At 39.0% G+C, this 19,001-nt stretch overlaps 1 protein-coding gene across 1 annotated transcript; it reads right to left on the bottom strand.

Moving 5' to 3' along the window:
• Positions 1-1,028: 1,028 nt before the first annotated feature.
• LOC131613420 (uncharacterized) lies at positions 1,029-2,937 on the bottom strand. The gene has a single exon (XM_058885090.1). The coding sequence runs from the start codon at positions 2,832-2,834 to the stop codon at positions 1,029-1,031; it is 1,806 nt and encodes a 601-aa protein (XP_058741073.1). The 5' UTR covers positions 2,835-2,937.
• Positions 2,938-19,001: the final 16,064 nt, after the last annotated feature.

Raw genomic sequence — 19,001 nt, forward strand, 5'->3', positions numbered from 1 at the left:
GAAAATATGAAATATTTGGAGTTCTATTTTTCCATAGTTCATAAGGAGTTTTCTTCAAAATTTTCCTTATGGTTACTCTATTTAAAACATAGCAAGAAGTATTGATAGCTTCAGCCCAGAAATATTTTTCAACATTTGATTCATTTATCATAGTTCTAGCCATTTCTTGTAAAGTTCTATTTTTTCTTTCTACAACACCATTTTGTTGAGGTGTTCTTGGACAGGAGAAATTGTGAGATATACCATTTTCATCAAAGAAGGTTTTAAAGGAAATATTTTCAAATTCTCCTCCATGATCACTTCTTACAGAAACGATATTTGAGTTTCTTTCATTTTGAACCTTTTTGCAAAAGATTTTGAATGCTTCAAAAGAGTCATCTTTATTTTTTAAGAAAAGTACCCATGTGTACCTTGAGAAATCATCAACAATAACAAAGCCATATTTTTTCCCACTTAGACTTGAAGTTTTTACAGGACCAAACAAATCAATATGAAGGAGTTCCAAAGGTTTGTGTGTTGACACAATATTTTTTGAATGAAAACTACTTTTGACCTGTTTGCCTTTTATGCAAGCTTCACAAATTGAGTCTTTTTCAAAATTAAGTTTCGGAAGACCTCTAACAAGATCTAATTTTGAAAGTGTTGAAATGTTTTTCATACTTGTATGACCACATCTTCTGTGCCATAGCCATTTATCCTTTTCTTTGGACAAAAAGCATGATTCAGATGAAAGATCATCTAAATAAAAGATATAAAGATTTTTGTGCCTTTTTCCTAAAAAGAGAATTTTGTCAGAAGATGGGATTTTCACAATACATGAGTTTTGATTAAAACTGACTTCATAGCCATCATCACATAGTTGACTAATGCTAAGAAGATTGTGTTTTAAGCCTTCCACGTATTGCACATTGTTTATAAAGATAGTACCTTTTTTACCTATGGAACCAATACCTTTGATTTTTGCTTTATCATTGTTTCCAAAAGTTACAGTTCCACCTTCTTTATTTTTGAAAGAGACAAAACTTTCCCTATCTCCAGTCATATGCCTTGAGCAGCCACTGTCCAAGTACCAAGGCTTTTTCTTGATGGTCAGAAGACATTCCTGCATTATGTGTTAGTAATCTTTTAGGTACCCATATTTCTTTGGGTCCTTTGTTGTTAGAAGCATGATCATTTGATATATTGGTTTTCTTTTTGAAATAACAATGTTTCTCAAGATGATTGGTTTTCTTACAATAACAACATTTTGGTTTGATAATGTTTTTCTCCTGTAAAATAGTTTTTTCTTTTGTTTGGGTCTTGGTTCTATTTTTATTTGGAAGAAAAAAGTTCTCATAAATCATTTGATTTTCAGATTGTTTAAATTCTAATCCAGCTTTATCAAATACCCCTGATTGAGATCCCATTATTTTTTGAAATGTTTCAGTAGATTTTACAAAGGAGGTTATATCTTTAGTGAGAGTTTCTACTTGATTTTCAAGACTTCCAATTTTATTTTGATTGTTAAGAGGTTTGATTTTTTCATTAATAACTTTCTGATGTAATGACAGATAAGAATATGCCTTTTGTAACTCCTTAATGGTTTCTAAATGTTTTAAGTTGGATTTTGTTAGATCTTCTTTTTCAGTTCTAAGAGTATGAATTTGTTCTTTTTGAAATAAGCATTTTTGAGTTAAGATATTTGAATCTTCTAAAAGGTTGTCAAATAAAATTCCTAATTCTTTGCAAGTATAACAGGAGTTTAGTGTACTTACCTCTTCAGAATCGGAGTTAGTCATTAGGCATAAGTTAGCTTCCTCATCATCATCTTCAGAGTTAGAGTTCTCTGAGTCATCCCATTGTGCAAGCATAGATTTCTTTTTAGAGGAAAAATTCCTATGAGTTTTGAGTGGGCATTCTGTTTTGAAGTGTCCAAGTTTGTTGCATCCATAACATGTAATCTTGCTTTTATCAATCTCAGGTTTCTGGTAATCTTTCCTGGGTTGAAATGACTTTCTGTTTTGATTTCTTTTTAAAATCATTTGTTGAATTCTTCTAGAGATTAAAGCCAAATCATTTTCATCCTCAGATAGAAATCCGGTCTCTTCTTCAAGTATTCCTTGTGAGGTGGAGATTTGAGATGCAGAATTAAGAGAAGTTTTAAGAGCTATCATTTTACCTTTTCTTTGTGGTTTATCTTCATTGAGAATACTTTCATGAGCACGAAGAGATCCTATAAGTTCTTCAACTTGTAGAATCTTTAGATCTTTTGCTTGTGAGATAGCTGTTACCATAGGTCTCCAAATCTTTGGGAGACATCTTAGAATTTTTCTAATTCTTTCATGAGCAGAATAAGCTTTTCCCAGTGATCTTAGTTCATTGACAATTATGGTGAATCTAGAGAACATTTCGTCTATGGTTTCTTCTTCCTTCATTTCAAAGGTTTCAAATTTCCTGACTCCTAGATCAATTCTTTCTTCTTTAACATGATTTGTTCCTTCATGATGTATTTTGAGAGCATCCCAGATTTCTTTGGCAGTTGTGCATTCTTCTATCCTGTCGTATTCTTCCCTGCTAAGAGCACATGATAATATAAATTGAGCTTTAGAGTTTAGTAGTACCTTGTCGTTTTCTTCTTTTGTCCATTGTGACTGAATTTTTGGAACTGACGCAACTGTGTCTGTTGCAGTAGTCATTGGTGTGTAGTTTCCATTTTCAACCACAGACCACATGTTATTATCTTGAGATAGTAGAAACAATCTCATCTTACCTTTCCAGTAGTAGTAGTCAGAACCATTAAAGTAAGGAGGCCTATGTGATGATCCTCCTTCAGCTATAAACTTTGTATCAGCCATTTCCTGTTTGATCGATTAACTCTAACACGGTTAAGTGTTCTGTATATTCAGAGCCCGGAGCTCTGATACCAATTGATGGAATAAGGTGTGACACAACAAGGGGGGTTGGATTGTGTCCCTTTTAAAATTTATCTTAGTATTTAAAAGGTTGCCTTTAATAAGAAGAAAGTGATTAGTAATGTCTTTAGAGATTTAAATAATTAGTGTTAATGTGTGTGACAAATATAGTGTATGAGAAATATAAGAGCAAGACAATAACTAAAGAACACAAGAAAACTTATCCTGGTTCACCAACTCGGCTAGTCCAGTCCCCACACCCTGTGAGATTATCCTTTATCAAATACTTCTTACAATAGCTTTTTCTTCTATGTATTCTTAGCCTCACCAGGCTTACACTTCTGAATGGTATAGCTTACAGATAGCTTACAAAATGATTGGTTTGTATATCTATGATATACTTTGTGATCTTAGAAGGTTTACAATAAGTTCCTAAATACTCTCCATATGGCAGTGAGTATTTTTCTTATAAAATGTGTATGATAACTCTAATATATATTTGATCACTATATGGTAGTGAGAGCTAAAGATAATATATAGAGAGTATGATTGCTTTGAGAATAAAGACTTTGGTTTTTCTTTGAATGCTTGTGGATGTATTCGGTGGTGAGAATGAAACACAAGTCTTGTATTTATAGAGCCAAGCAAAGTGAGAAGGAAGTGCCGAGAGTTTCTCATGAGAAGTGCTGGCAGCTTTTTGTCTTTGTAGGACTTGGTCTTGGCTTGACTTGGTACTGCTGACAATCTGCAAATTCTGACATTTGACCATTTCAACAAAGACTTATTCTTGGCAAAGTAAATCTGGAGGAGTAACTCTGGGACGAGTAACTCTGGGACTAGTAACTCTGGGACGAGTAAGTCTGGGACGAGTAACTCTGGGACTAGTAACTCTGGGACGAGTAAGTCTGGGACGAGTAACTCTGGGACACGTAACTCTTAGTACTTCTGGAGAGTAACTCTGGGACAGTACTTCTGGGATGAGTAACTCTGGGACAGATGAATCTGACGAGTAACTCTGGGGCCATAATTCTGAAGAGTAACTCTGGAGTCATAATTCTGGAGAGTAACTCTGGGACTGTTATTCTGAAGAGTAACTCTGGGACCATAAATCTGAATAGTGACTTATTGAACTTCTGAGAATTCATATGTTCTTAAAGCTTTGTTCTTTGTCAGCTTGATCTTGAATCATCATTTTAACTCTTTGTTTGATAGGGACCATAAATTATTTGGATGATTTATTGATGAAATCACTTTGGAGTTTCTTTAGATAAAATAGTTTGTAATATTCAAAACATTAACAGAATATGTTTCAACATTTGTAGGATCAAGCGCTTACCACTGCGCTAAAAGCAATTGCTGTTAGTGAGGGCGCAACTTTATTTCCTTATAGTATGAGCCCTCAGGGGCTGCACCTAAAGCGAGGTTTGTAAGCTCTCTCTAGGCGCCATGGGTTGGGATGTTAAGCCCATTCGAATCCCTAAGGGTGACGCTGGATTTATTTTTCCAACAATCTCCCCCCCAGTGTCAGCCGGGGGGATTCGAACCCATGACCATGCTCTGATACCACTTGTAGGATCCAGCGCTTACCACTGCGCTAAAAGCAATTGCTGTTAGTGAGGGCGCAACTTTATTTCCTTATAGTATGAGCCCTCAGGGGCTGCACCTAAAGCGAGGTTTGTAAGCTCTCTCTAGGCGCCATGGGTTGGGATGTTAAGCCCATTCGAATCCCTAAGGGTGACGCTGGATTTATTTTTCCAACAGTATTGGGGTTGGGATGAAGGTTTAAATGGGTTTTGAATGGTGTCATACCCCAAAATTTACCTCCCACACTTTTCTCACAACAAAAACAAGGTTCAAATGTCAAGGCATGGCTCATTCACATAATCCAGATAATCCACAGTCAACTGATCCAAATTGAAAGGTCAATCACAATCAAGGCATGATTCAAACCATAACCATTGGGCAAATATCAAGTATGGGGCGCATAACCATCATTTGATCAAGAATTTATCATGATTCCAATAATAGAAACTCAGAGATGAACAAATATGAAAAGGTTCAAATTAGGGTTTCTTAGGAGAAAGTCAACCCAACTTTGACTGAGCATAACTTTCACATGGAACATCAGAAATTCCCCACTCAAAGCCTATTTTGAAGGAAATTGAATTCTCTACAATTTTGTGTCTCACAAGCCAGGGCTAAAAATGCTTCATTTAAGAGATACAAAGCAAAAGATTACAGGTCATTTTCAGACATCCTTCAAAAGCAGTTTTTTCCCAAAAGAAATATGATCAAGATAAAAGCTTCAAATGAGAAATATGTTCCAAAGTGGCTTGTAGAGGACCTCTTGAGGTTTCTAAAAAGTATTAGATCTCCCTCATAGCTAAAAAATTGAAGGAGATATGCTTGATCAAAGTCAGGAGATTTTGAGGGACCAAATGTGAAAAAGGAGGGTTTCAAAAGTGAAATTCTTACAAATGGGCCTACATTTTATGGCCTAAACTCGGTCCACAAGCTATCCAAAACATATGCCATGAATTGTATCATTTTATTTGATTTTACATAATTTTATTTCATTTAAAATTAATTTTTAATGATTTAATTAAATGAAAAATCAAATATTTGATAGAAAATATATTTTGATTATTTTTTAATCAATATTAATGATCAAATATAATATAATTTCGTGCATACATGGATTGGAAAGATTTGATACAATATTGGCCAAAATAAGAAGCTTGCCATTCAAGAAAGAAATCAAATATTCAAATATGGCAAGATTCGATTTAAAGACTTTGGGCATTGTTTGTTAACCTAATTTTGTCCTCCTATAAATACTGAACACAAGCCAACACACTAGGGGAGGAAAAATTGAGAGAGAGGCAGACTTGCAAGAACACAAAAATCTTCAAGGAAAGTGGAATTCGGTTTCAAAGATTGGGCGATTTTCAGAGGGATTCAAGCATTGCTATAGTTTCCTTGGATCATTCTGAAGCTGTTGGGATACTCACACGACACCAACAACCCCAGAACATTCTCCATTTAACTCAGGTAAGTCATTCTGAACATTGAATCGATTAGCATAATACGTGCATGTTTGTGATGTTTTGATCATATATTTTGCTTTGCCTGCTTGTTGTGCACGTTTCTGGAACGTTAATTGAATTATTGTTCACTTTAGGGTGATCGGCCATTGTTGGCCATTCAAGCTTTTTAGGGTTTAATTTGGGCTTTCTTTGTAGAGGTAAAATTAGGTTATAATAATGACGTAAACAGGTTCGCATGATGAAATCGAAGGGTTTGGGGAAGGTGCGAAAAATTTATATACGAATATGGTGGATTCGCTATTTTTTCAGGGTTGGTAGCTACGAAGAAAACTCGTAGCTAAATCGTAGCTAAATGTCCAGAATTTTGCAGGTGTGGGGTGGAAGACGATGAGCTGTCTTCGTCTGACTGGCTCATTTGAATCTTGGCGCGCGTTTGTTACTTGCGTGTCCTAGTTTTCGTTCTTTTTTTATTTGTGGTGTTTGCTTAACGCGTGTGTGCGTGTGGTGTGGTGGTCATGTGAAGCGCTGGTGAGGGGGAGGTCATGGGTTCGAGCCTCCCCTTCGCCCATTTATTTTTCTGAATTTCCAAAACGTAATCTGGTGCGCCTTAGCCTCAAACCTTCACCATGCACCCTCATAATCCAGCCTTTGATTCTCCACTCAACCAAATCTGACGCCCCAGATTTAGTCCCCATGCTATAAACCTCAAACCAACCACATTAAATCTTAGCCTAATTAACTAATTCCATTTAATTAATATAATTGTTTTTTTATTAATTCTTTTGTATAATTAATTATGTATAACAATTATTTTTGTAAATAAAAAATATTATTTGATATTATTATTAAAAATTATAATTTGTTATTCGTGCCGATTAAATCGATTAATCGCTATGGTTAACAATATTTTTTAATTAAAATGTTATTTAATTAAACAAAATATGATTTCTGTTATTTGGTTAAATGGTTGCAACTATTTTATTAGTTGTGATGATTAACCGTTTTTCCCTCGATTTAATTTGTTGTTCTTTTTAACCGAATCAATCGGTTACGAGGGGTAACAATGCATATAAAACTCCATAAAAATTATTAAAATATACCTCAATTCATTATTAGTGATAATCGAATCAATCGATTAAAATTGGTAGTGATGCAAATTTCAAATCTTTTAACCATGGTGATCAAACCTATTAATCATTGCGGTTAATAGTGACAAATCAGGGTTGTACGCCCACACTTCCTAATAATTCTAAATTCCATTTAAAAACTACAATTACAAACCAAACTGCGATAGGCCGACCAAAAAGCCTCTAAAAAACCATATCAAATCAAATTCCAACTCTAAATGGCGTACAACTTTTCCCGAACTACGTAGACTCTGATCCTCCCTAAGGAGGTACGTAGGCACTTGGCAACAAGGCGAGTCCCCCCTCTTCAAAATCTCAATCATGTCATTATAATTTTGTTTGCCACATTTCTTTACAAACCCTGCCATGTAACCCTAATCTTTGAACATTAGCCTTTAGGAAAGGGCTGAGGGTGCCTAACACCTTCCCTCAGCCTGATTATAATAACTTACCCTCAACCTCTTATCTGCGTAGGGTTTCCTATTCGCCCTTCAGAATAGGTGGCGACTCTCTAAGTTAAATTTTTAGGCAGGTTGCTACAGCTGGCGACTCTGCTGGGGACACACTTTTAGTGAATTATTATGCTCCTAAGGCTTGAGTGGGTTTAGGTTTATGGTTTGTGGTTTGTGGTTTAGGGTTTGTGGCGCATTTTAGGGTTGGCAAATTGCCACATTTAGGGTTTGGGGGAGGTTTATCTTTTAATATTAAATTATTTATTTGTTTATTTGTTTTATGTTTGTTTATCTGGCTGAAAATATCTGCTTTATTATTGTATATTTTGCTCTATTCTATGTCAGTTAAACCTTAAATGTGGGAGTTAACCTTGAGATCACTAGGGGAGTATGAATCTCCTACGAATCTCATTGATAACTCCACTCGGAGTGGGTTGAGTGTTCGGAAAGGTCCAAAACGAGGCTTGACTTTGTTGGGGGCTGGACGGGATACTCGGCTGATCTCTCTGAGAACCTACCCCAAAAATTCGAACCTCATGGATAAAATGAGTCGTTTTAAAATCCGAAGAGACAAAGAGTCTCGGAGGCTACGAATGACCCCATGAGACCTTCTAGAACCCCCCATAAAAGGTTGGCTCCCTGGAGCCCCCTACGTCGAACCTATGAACTTGGGTTTCTTGAAATATTGTGTTATATATGTTTGATTTGTTTTATATATTTTTTTTTTGTTGCTATGATTTTCTTTTCGTTGTTGTGTGTTTGCATGCATCATCTCTCATTTGCATTCTCATCATGTTTTATCCACAAAAAATAGTAAATAAAAAAAATATATGTAATATAAATGTAAAAATATATTCTATTTGGTGAATGTGTAGGAAGGATGAGTACCAAGAAGACCATTGTTCACTTTTCTGTTTCCACTCCGGATATCAAGAAGCTGAAAATAATCAAGGAAAAATTACCATCAAGTGCTTTGGATAGATTTGTAATCCGCTATGGGAACATTTTGGACTTGCTAAGGGTGAGAGTACAAGAAGAAGCAATTACTGCTTTGGTTCAATTTTATGACCCTCCGCTTAGGTGCTTCACTTTTCAAGACTTTCAGTTGGCTCCAACTTTGGAAGAGATAGATGCTACTTTGGGGTTCTCAAAAATTAAAAAAGAATTCTATACTGGTGCGGGTAAAGAAGTTGACTTTTCAGATTTGGCAAAAGCTTTGGGGTTATCTGCTACGGAATTGAAGACTAATTACAAATCTGATGGGGATGTGCATGGGATCAAAAGATCTTACTTAGAAAATCAAGCTTTAATGTATGCTCAAAAGAAACAATGGGACATTTGTGGACATTTACTAGCTCTTTTGATTTTTGGAGTTGTTTTATTGCCAAAAAATATTGATTATGTTGATCCCGCCGCTATTCATGCTTTCTCCTCCTTTAAGGTTTATGGAAAAGATCCTACGCCAACTATCCTCGCTAATATTTACTATGCTATTCATATGAAGTACGAAAAGAAGAAAGGAATGCTATTTTGTTGTGTCCACTGGCTATATTCTTGGTTGACTTCTCATCTCTACAAATCTAGTTGCTTTATCAAAGAGCTTGCTAGGAACGAGTGGTCTCAAAAGCTAAGGGCTCTTAAAGCAGATTCTATCTTATGGTATGCAAAGAAATTAAAATCTGATAGGATCATTTACAAATGTGGAGATTTTGACAATGTGCCATTAATGGGGACTCTTGGTTGTATTAATTATAACCCCGTGTTAGCATTGCGTCAATTAGGACATTCTATGGATGGTGAACCTTCCGAACAACAAATAGAAGAATTGATCTTGCATGATAATGGGAAAGGTGCACCTAGAACATTGAAAAGAGTAATTCAAGCTTGGAGTCAGGTTCAAAGAAAATATTTTGGGCCAAAGAATGCAATTGCAAAAGCACCTTACACCACCTGGGTTCAAGAAAGAGTTGGAAAGATTTTGCTACCTTTTGTTGTGGATCCCGCATACAAGCATGATTCTCCCGATCCTGTTCCTCTATCCATCGAAGAGATAGAAGGGATCAAGGCTGCCCTAGAGGCATCCCAAAAGGAAAAAGAGAAACTAGAACTTGATTTGCATCAACTTACCAACGAAAGGAGTCAACTACGCTTTGACCTCAAAGAGAAAAATCAAGAACTTCAAGCAATGAAGGAAGAGAATGATAGGCAAAGGGGTAAGAGGAAACGTGCAACCGAAGGAGTTCTAAGTGCTAATTTTAATTTGGAAGCACATAATGAGAGGTTGGAACAAGCGGATAGGGAAATTGCAAGGTGGAGAAGGCGTTACGAAAAGGCTTCCCATGACAAAACAGAATCTGAGAAGAATCTAGAAGCTGTGATCTTTGAATTAACTGATAGGACTAAAGATCAAGAGGATGAAATAAGAGGTCTCAAATATGATCTTCAAGAAGCCCTCAATGCTGGACAACAAGAGCATGCAAGAAGATTAACCACGGAGGAAGAACTTTTACAGCGCACTGGTGAGTATGAAAGGGCATTTCAAGTTATGGTGTCACTTAGGGAAGTATTCACAAGACAAAAAGAGGAATTTGAGGCAGCCTTGGAAGAAAAAGATTATTGGAAAAGACTTTATTCAATTATTTCTGCGGCGAATGAGCATGTGAGCATGGTTCCCAAGATGCTCGAAGAATATGAAAAATGTCGTGAGGATCATGCTAAGCTAGTCTTCTTGTGTAATGATCTAATCCTGGATATTCCAAAAAGTTTGGAAAGAGCAGAATCTTCTCCCATCATCCTTCCTGAAGTCGTCAAAGAGTTTATGGAGCTTTGTAGGAGCATGGTGGACAAGTTCAAAGAAGACATCCAAAGGCGCTCTTAGTTTTATGTTATTTCCTTGTTGCTTTTATTCCAAGTACTTTTGATTCAAGTTATTTTAAGTATTTTTAATTTTCAGTTTCCTTTCTTTTTTGTAAACCAACAATGAAGTGGTGTTTCCTTTCAATTAATAAAGTGTGTTTATTTTCGCATTTACTTGTTGTTCCTATAATATTCACCAAATAAATATATGCAAAAAAAAAGAAAAGAAAAAGGAAGAAAAAGAATAAAAAGAAAGAATGTATATTTACTATAATAATGTGGATAAGACATGAACATAGCATAAGCATAACATTCATATCATGCATGTCATATTTAATTACCAAGCATTAAAGAAAAACTATCTTCATCTCCAGTCACACCATTGCAACTCAACCGCTAATTCAGACAAGATCTCAAAAGAAAAGGGCAATGGAACAATTGGAACAGAACCAGGCCGCCCTTCGTGAGGAAATGACCCAACTAAAGGGTACTGTTGAAGACCTCCAGGGAGGAATGGCCCAAGTGCTGAGCTTCATGAAAGACCTCAAAGATAAGCAAGACAAAGCTAAGGAAGTTCATGATCAGTATGAAGAGATACCTAAGGATGGCAACCCATTGTTAGGATATGTTAAGGGTCATGACCCTCACAAGGCAAAAGCTCACTCCTCAAAAAGGGTTATTACAACTCATGAAGAGGGGGAGGCCTCTCAAGAAGGATTTATCCCTACTACTCAGAAAGAAGGAACGTCTCGCACAGTTCGCATTCCAATCAACAATCCGCTTAGGGATGAGGACTACTTGGATCTACAGTATGGGGACACTAATGACACAGATCAAGTCCCTCAACCAAAGATGACCTCTGCTGATTCTGGGGAGAATTCCAAGGAGAGTGAACAGATCAAGGCGCTGGAAGAAAGGATGAAAGCAATGGAAGGATATGATGTCTTTGATGTGGATACCTATGAAATGAGCTTGGTGCCGGATTTGACTATTCCTCATAAATTCAAGATACCCGATTTTGAAAAGTACAAGGGACTCTCTTGTCCGAAGAGTCACTTGCGCATGTATGTGCGAAAAATGGCTGCTTATGCTCATGATCAAAAGTTGATGATGCATTTTTTCCAAGATAGCTTGAGTGGAGCATCGGTTGACTGGTATATGCAATTAGAGAAGTCTCACATCCGAAGCTGGACCGACCTTGCTAATACGTTCCTAAAACAATATAAATACAATTTGGACATGGCACCCGATCGGATGCAACTCCAAAATTTGTCACAAAAGAAAGAGGAATCGTTCAAGGAGTATGCACAGAGATGGAGGGAAATGGCCTCCCGAGTCCAACCTCCCCTGTTGGAAAAAGAACTCGTAAAAATGTTTATGGCTACATTACAAGGGCCATACTACGACAAAATGGTAGGGAGTGTGTCCTCAGGGTTTTCAGATTTAGTGGTTATTGGTGAAAGAATAGAAGACGGAATTAAGAGCGGGAAAATACAAGGAGCATCATCTAACTCCTATCAGGCAAAGAGGCCTACCCCCAACTTCACAAAGAAGAAGGAAGGAGAGACTAATGCTGTAGGGCATCAGGAGAACAGACCCCCCATATCATACCCACCATAACAAAACCGGTTTCCGGGAGGACAAAGGAGATTCGATCCGCTACCTACTTCCAAGAAAGAAATTCTGAAATATTTAATAAATGAATCCTTGGTAGAAGTTAGGCCACTGCCACCTCTTCCTCCAGGCAAGGTTACACCCAACTACAAGCCAAATGAAAGGTGTGAATTTCACGCCAATTCTCCCGGACACACCTTGGAGAAATGTTGGGCCTTCAGGCACGTCGTTCAAGATTTGATTGAATCAGGGGCAATCGCCTTTGACAAACCCAATGTGAAGACGAACCCGATGCCACACCATGATGGCGCAGTCAATGCAATAGAAATTGTCAATGAGCAAGAGTTGGTTCAACAACGGAACTCCCCCATAGATGCCCTTAAGAGGTATCTTCTTATAAAGGGGTTTGCCCTAGAACACAACGAGGCTTTCAAAGACACTTTGCAGAGACTCACGGATCAAGGATTGATCCGGCTGGAGGAACATCGTGAAGAGGAGTATGTGGCAATGGTGGAGAGAAACGAACCTTTAATAATACCCGCACAAGGGGCAAGAAAGCCATTAATCATCCCATGCTCAAGGTCACCAGTGATGATACCTACGCAAGAGCATACCAAGATCATCCCAGTCAGAGGACCATATCCTTTGGACAAGATGAAAGCGGTACCATGGGAATATGAGACCGATACTAATACTGCAGTATCAAGCATCGTTGGACCTGGAGGTATGACCCGTAGTGGGCGCATATTCAAAACTGCGCAAGTACCACAAACATCTAGTGAAAACTTGACACAATCTGGAGGACAAGCGGTTGTAAGACCAAGTGACGAGGCTGAACCTAAGGATAAAGAAACTTCTAATAAGGATGCTGAGGAGTTTCTCGCTCTGATTAAGAAAAGTGATTATAGAGTGGTAGATCAGTTGCAACAGACACCATCTAAGATATCGCTCTTATCACTATTGATACACTCTGAGAAACATCGAGATGCTCTGATGAAGATCCTAAACGCTGCCCATGTAACTAAGGACATCACAGTCAATCAATTTGACGGAATGGTGGCCAATCTAACTGCTGGGGCATGCCTAGGTTTCAGTGACAATGAGCTACCCCTACAAGGAAAGTCACACAACAAAGCCTTGCATATCTCCATGCAGTGTGGGAAGGCTCATCTGGCTAGAGTTTTGATCGACACAGGGTCATCCTTAAACGTGATGCCAAAAGCAACACTTGACAAGATAGCCTTAGAAGGACTTGTGGTTAAACCTAGTCGTCTAGTGGTTAAGGCTTTCGATGGGTCACAGAGTCCGGTGTTTGGAGAAGTAGACCTTCCTGTCATAATTGGTCCCCACACCTTCTGCATCAATTTCCAAGTGATGGAAATTGAGCCAGCTTATACCTGCCTGCTAGGGCGTCCTTGGATTCACGCAGCTGGGGCAGTCACCTCCACCCTCCATCAGAAATTAAAGTTTGTGAATGGGAACTCCATAGTGACTATCAATGGAGAAGAGGATATATTTGTCAGCAATCTAAACTCATACAGATATATTGAGGCTGGAGACGAAGCATTGGGTACCGCATTTCAAGCTCTAGAAATTGCAACTGCTATCACACTACCAGTGGAGAAGATAAGAAGGGCGGTAACCTCATGGAAAGACCTACAAGACGCAGATACTAAAGGCTGGGGCAAGCTGCCAGAAGTTCTGGAGAAGAAGGATCGCCTGGGGTTAGGATACCAACCCACCAAGGTCACAAGCATTAAGAAAGAAGAACGACCATTTCCCCCAATAATGCAAACTTTTGTGACTGGCGGTTATGAGCATGTGGCTATGGTGTCCAATCAGGACTCTCGAGAAGGGACGTCCAATTTCATTCGAGAGATCAGGCCAGGAGAACAGCTTCAGAATTGGACAAGCCTGGAGATACCGGAGATAGTTTTCATTTCGAAGTAATTTGCTTTTGTGTGTTTTATTTCCTTTTGTTTTAAATAAAGAAAAACAATAACGCTCATGCCTCGCCCGAAGCATAGAGCTAGTTTGTAAGGGCCCCATTTACTTTCAAGTTCGAAGTTATTAATAAAATTGTCTTTGCATTTTGGTATTGAAAATATTGTCTTTTCTCGCATTTATTCCTTTTCCATTTCTGAAAATGACAAATAAATTTCTTGCACAAACAAAGCACGTTCACATCTGCATACTAAAAGAAAACAAACATAAAACATGTGCAGATCACTTTCTGACACCACCGATAATAATACTGCTGAGACTCTATACAAACTCGAGGCTCTCGCTAATCAGGCTGAAGAAGGGGATGAGGAAGACGATGAACCTCCGGAAGAGTTGTCAAGGTTAGTGGATAAGGAATCCAAAAGCATGCTCCCTCCATAAGAGGCCATTGAAATCATAAACTTGGGAACGGATAAAGAACCCAAGAACATTAAGATTGGGGCAACGCTAGGTAAGGACGTAAAAGCAACGCTAATCAAGCTCCTCCACGAGTACGCAGAAATTTTTGCTTGGTCATACCGTGACATGCCGGGGTTGGATACAGACATCGTGGTACACAGGTTACCTCTCAAAGAAGGATGTGCGCCGGTCAGGCAAAAGCGCAGAAGGGTTCGACCAGATATGGATAGTAAGATTAGGGAAGAGGTGCTCAAACAATTCGATGCAGGGTTTCTTGCTGTAGTTGACTACCCACCATGGATTGCAAACATAGTGCCAGTTCCTAAGAAAGACGGGAAGGTGCGCATGTGTGTAGACTACAGGGATCTAAATAAAGCAAGTCCAAAAGATGATTTCCCACTTCCACATATAGATATCTTGGTGGATAATACAGCACAAGCTTCAGTGTTCTCTTTTATGGATGGTTTCTCCGGGTATAATCAGATTAAGATGGCTCCCGAGGATATGGAAAAGACTACCTTCATGACCTCTTGGGGCACTTTTTGCTACAAAGTAATGCCATTCGGGTTGAGAAATGCAGGGGCAACATATCAAAGAGCCATGGTCACATTATTCCATGATATGATCCATAAAGAGGTCGAAGTATATGTAGATGATATGATTGCCAAGTCTCGCACTGAAGAGGAGCATATTACAAATCTACATAAGTTGTTCGAGCGCTTAAAGAAATACAAGCTAAGGTTAAATCCGAACAAGTGTACGTTTGGTGTAAGGTCGGGAAAGTTGTTGGGATTCATTGTAAGCCAACGAGGCATAGAGGTTGATCCTGACAAAGTAAAAGCCATACAAGCGATGCCCGTTCCAAAAACAGAAAAAGAGGTACGAGGTTTCCTGGGTCGATTGAATTACATCTCAAGGTTCATTTCACATCTAACAGCTACATGCGAGCCTATATTCAAACTACTCAGGAAGGATCAACCTATCAAGTGGAATGACGATTGTCAAGTAGCCTTCGAAACCATAAAGAACTACTTGCAGGAACCACCTATACTCTTACCTCCCGTACCCGGAAGGCCACTAATCATGTACCTCACAGTACTCGAAAAGTCTATGGGGTGTGTACTGGGGCAACAGGATGAAACAGGCAGGAAAGAACACGCCATCTACTACCTCAGTAAAAAATTCACGGATTGCGAATCTCGGTATTCACCATTGGAAAAGACATGTTGTGCCCTAGCATGGGCCTCCCAACGTCTAAGGCAATATATGCTGAACCACTCCACATGGCTGATATCGAGAATGGATCCTTTGAAATACGTGTACGAAAAACAGGCTCTCACGGGTAGAATTGCAAGATGGCAAATGTTGTTGTCCGAATACGACATACAGTATGTAACTCAAAAAGCAATAAAAGGGAGTGTATTGGCAGAACATCTTGCTCACCAACCCCTCGAGGAATACCAATCTATGAAGTTCGACTTCCCCGATGAGGATGTTATGCTAGTAAGAGACTATGAAATACCAGGACCCAACGAGGGACCCGAACCGGGTTTGGTATGGAAACTCATGTTCGACGGTGCCTCAAATGCACTAGGACATGGCATAGGGGCAGTATTGACATCTCCCGATGACCGGCACTTACCCTTCACTGCAAGACTATGTTTCGACTGCACCAACAACATTGCAGAATACGAAGCATGCATATTGGGATTAGAAGCTGCAATCGACCTAAGGATCAAACTCCTCGATGTATACGGAGACTCGGCATTGGTAATCCATCAAGTCAACAAAGAATGGGACACTCGAGATGCAAAACTAATCCCATACCGAGACCTTATACTGGAGTTGACGGCTGAATTTGATACTATCACTTTTACTCATATCCCGAGGGAAGAAAATCAAATAGCTGACGCGCTAGCAACGCTCTCCTCTATGTTCAAGGTGACCTGGCCGAACCATGAACCACGGATAACTGTTAGACACTTCGACGAACCTGCCTATTGTCTCACGATTGAGGAGCAGTCTGACAACGAACCATGGTACCACGACATTAAAAAGTACTTGGAAAAACAAGAATACCCGGAGAATGCCTCGACAATTGATAAAAAGACATTGACGAGACTTGCATCCAAGTTCTTCTTAAGTGGAAGCATCCTGTACAAAAGGAACTATGATTCAGTGTTGTTGAGGTGTGTAGATAAGAACGAGGCCAAGGAGATTATCAGGGAGGTACATGAAGGAACTTTCGGAACTCATGCAAACGGACATTCAATGGCTAGAAAAATACTGCGAGCAGGGTATTACTGGTTAACAATGGAGGCCGACTGTTTCCAATATGCAAGGACCTGTCACAAGTGCCAGATCTACGCTGACAAGGTGCACGTACCACCAAACCCGTTGAACGTTCTGAGTTCACCATGGCCATTTGCAATGTGGGGAATCGACATGATAGGGATGATAGAACCTAAAGCTTCGAATGGACACCGATTTATATTGGTTGCCATAGACTACTTCACCAAATGGGTCGAAGCTGCCGCATACACCAACGTGACGAGACAAGTAGTCACTCGGTTCATCAAGCATAATATCATATGTCGGTATGGGGTTCCAAGTAGGATTATCACCGATAATGGGTCGAATCTGAACAATAACATGATGAGAGAGCTGTGCGAGGAGTTCAAGATCGAACACCACAATTCTTCACCATACAGGCCTAAGATGAATGGCGCTGTCGAAGCTGCAAACAAAAATATCAAAAAGATAATACAAAAGATGGTGAAAACATACAAGGATTGGCACGAAATGCTTCCCTTCGCCTTACACGGTTACAGAACCTCGGTGCGTACATCTACAGGGGCAACCCCCTTCTCCCTAGTCTACGGTATGGAAGCTGTCCTCCCAATCGAGGTGGAGATCCCGTCACTAAGAGTCATAGCTGACACAAAGTTAGAAGAATCGGAATGGGTAAAAACTCGTTTTGATCAACTTAATCTCATTGAAGAAAAGCGACTGACAGCTTTGTGTCATGGACAACTCTATCAGAAGAGGATGAAAAAAGCGTTTGACAAGAAAGTCCGACCTCGAACCTACAAAGAAGGTGATATTGTCCTCAAGAAGATACTGTTACCTCGACTTGATGCCCGTGGCAAATGGACACCTAACTACGAAGGGCCATACATTGTAAAAACAGTGTTCTCGGGAGGGGCATTAGTCCTCACTACAATGGATGGGGATGAGCTACCGCACCCAATCAACTCAGACGCGGTCAGAAAGTACTATGCCTAGCAAAAGCAGGATTACCGGACATAAGCCGAACGCAAACTACGAAGGATAGGGTATCGTGCAATCATCTACTTATGAAGTCGAAGGATTATTGGGGCCCTCGATAACAAAAAAGAGCAACGGCAGTATTAATATCATTTCTATTTGTCATTTTCTTTCTTCGCATTTCTGTACACTCGCCAATTCAAGGCAATATCAATAAAATTTCCTTTTTTGCATACTATGCTTCATTTCTAATTTCAGTACCATTTGCAAAAGATAATTTAGTTTTATAAACTTTAACATGGATTTAACATGAAAAACTTGTAAACTCGCAACACAAGAGCAAAAAGACAAAATCTCCGAAAGGCTACACACGCCTGGCACTAGTGTTACCCCGGGTTGATCCTTTCACAAAAAGGGGGTCGGCAAGTCATTCAATTACAAACTAAGCCGGAGTTCACAAACCATTCAAAAGAGGTTAAACAAAGGCAATGGGTGATAAGGAGATGAGTGGTAAAGAGATAAGGTGTCAGGGTTATTATACATACATCATTGCACACATTCGTCAGTATACATACAACATATACATGTGTAAGCATTCACACATACGCATTATACAATCGACAGGGGCATGTGCATAACGCATAAGCATGATGCATGCGCATTTACAAAACAAAATTCTATTGGTGGTACAGGTAAATTCTGCGATAGCATTCGTAGATAACCCTGATAATATAGGTAAATTTCACGATGACACTCGTGGATAACCCTATTGGTGGTACAGGTAAATTCTGCGATAGCATTCGTAGATAACCCTGATAATATAGGTAAATTTCGCGACGACACTCGTGAATAACCCTATTGGTAGTACAGGTAAATTCTGCGATAGCATTCGTAGATAACCCTGATAATATAGGTAAATTTCGCGACGACACTCGTGAATAACCCTATTGGTAGTACAGGTAAATTCTGCGATAGCATTCGTAGATAACCCTGATAATATAGGTAAATTTCGCGACGACACTCGTGAATAACCCTATTGGTAGTACAGGTAAATTCTGCGATAGCATTCGTAGATAACCCTGATAATATAGGTAAATTTCGCGACGACACTCGTGAATAACCCTATTGGTAGTACAGGTAAATTCTGCGATAGCATTCGTAGATAACCCTGATAATATAGGTAAATTTCGCGACGACACTCGTGAATAACCCTATTGGTAGTACAGGTAAATTCTGCGATAGCATTCGTAGATAACCCTGATAATATAGGTAAATTTCGCGACGACACTCGTGAATAACCCTATTGGTAGTACAGGTAAATTCTGCGATAGCATTCGTAGATAA

The sequence above is a fragment of the Vicia villosa genome, linkage group LG6, assembly GCF_029867415.1.
Source record: "Vicia villosa cultivar HV-30 ecotype Madison, WI linkage group LG6, Vvil1.0, whole genome shotgun sequence".
NCBI classification, from domain to species: Eukaryota; Viridiplantae; Streptophyta; class Magnoliopsida; order Fabales; family Fabaceae; genus Vicia; species Vicia villosa.

Excerpts from the sequence above, each read along its gene's own strand:
- LOC131613420 (XM_058885090.1), bottom strand. The coding sequence starts at position 2,834 with ATGGCTGATACAAAGTTTATAGCTGAAGGAGGATCATCACATAGGCCT.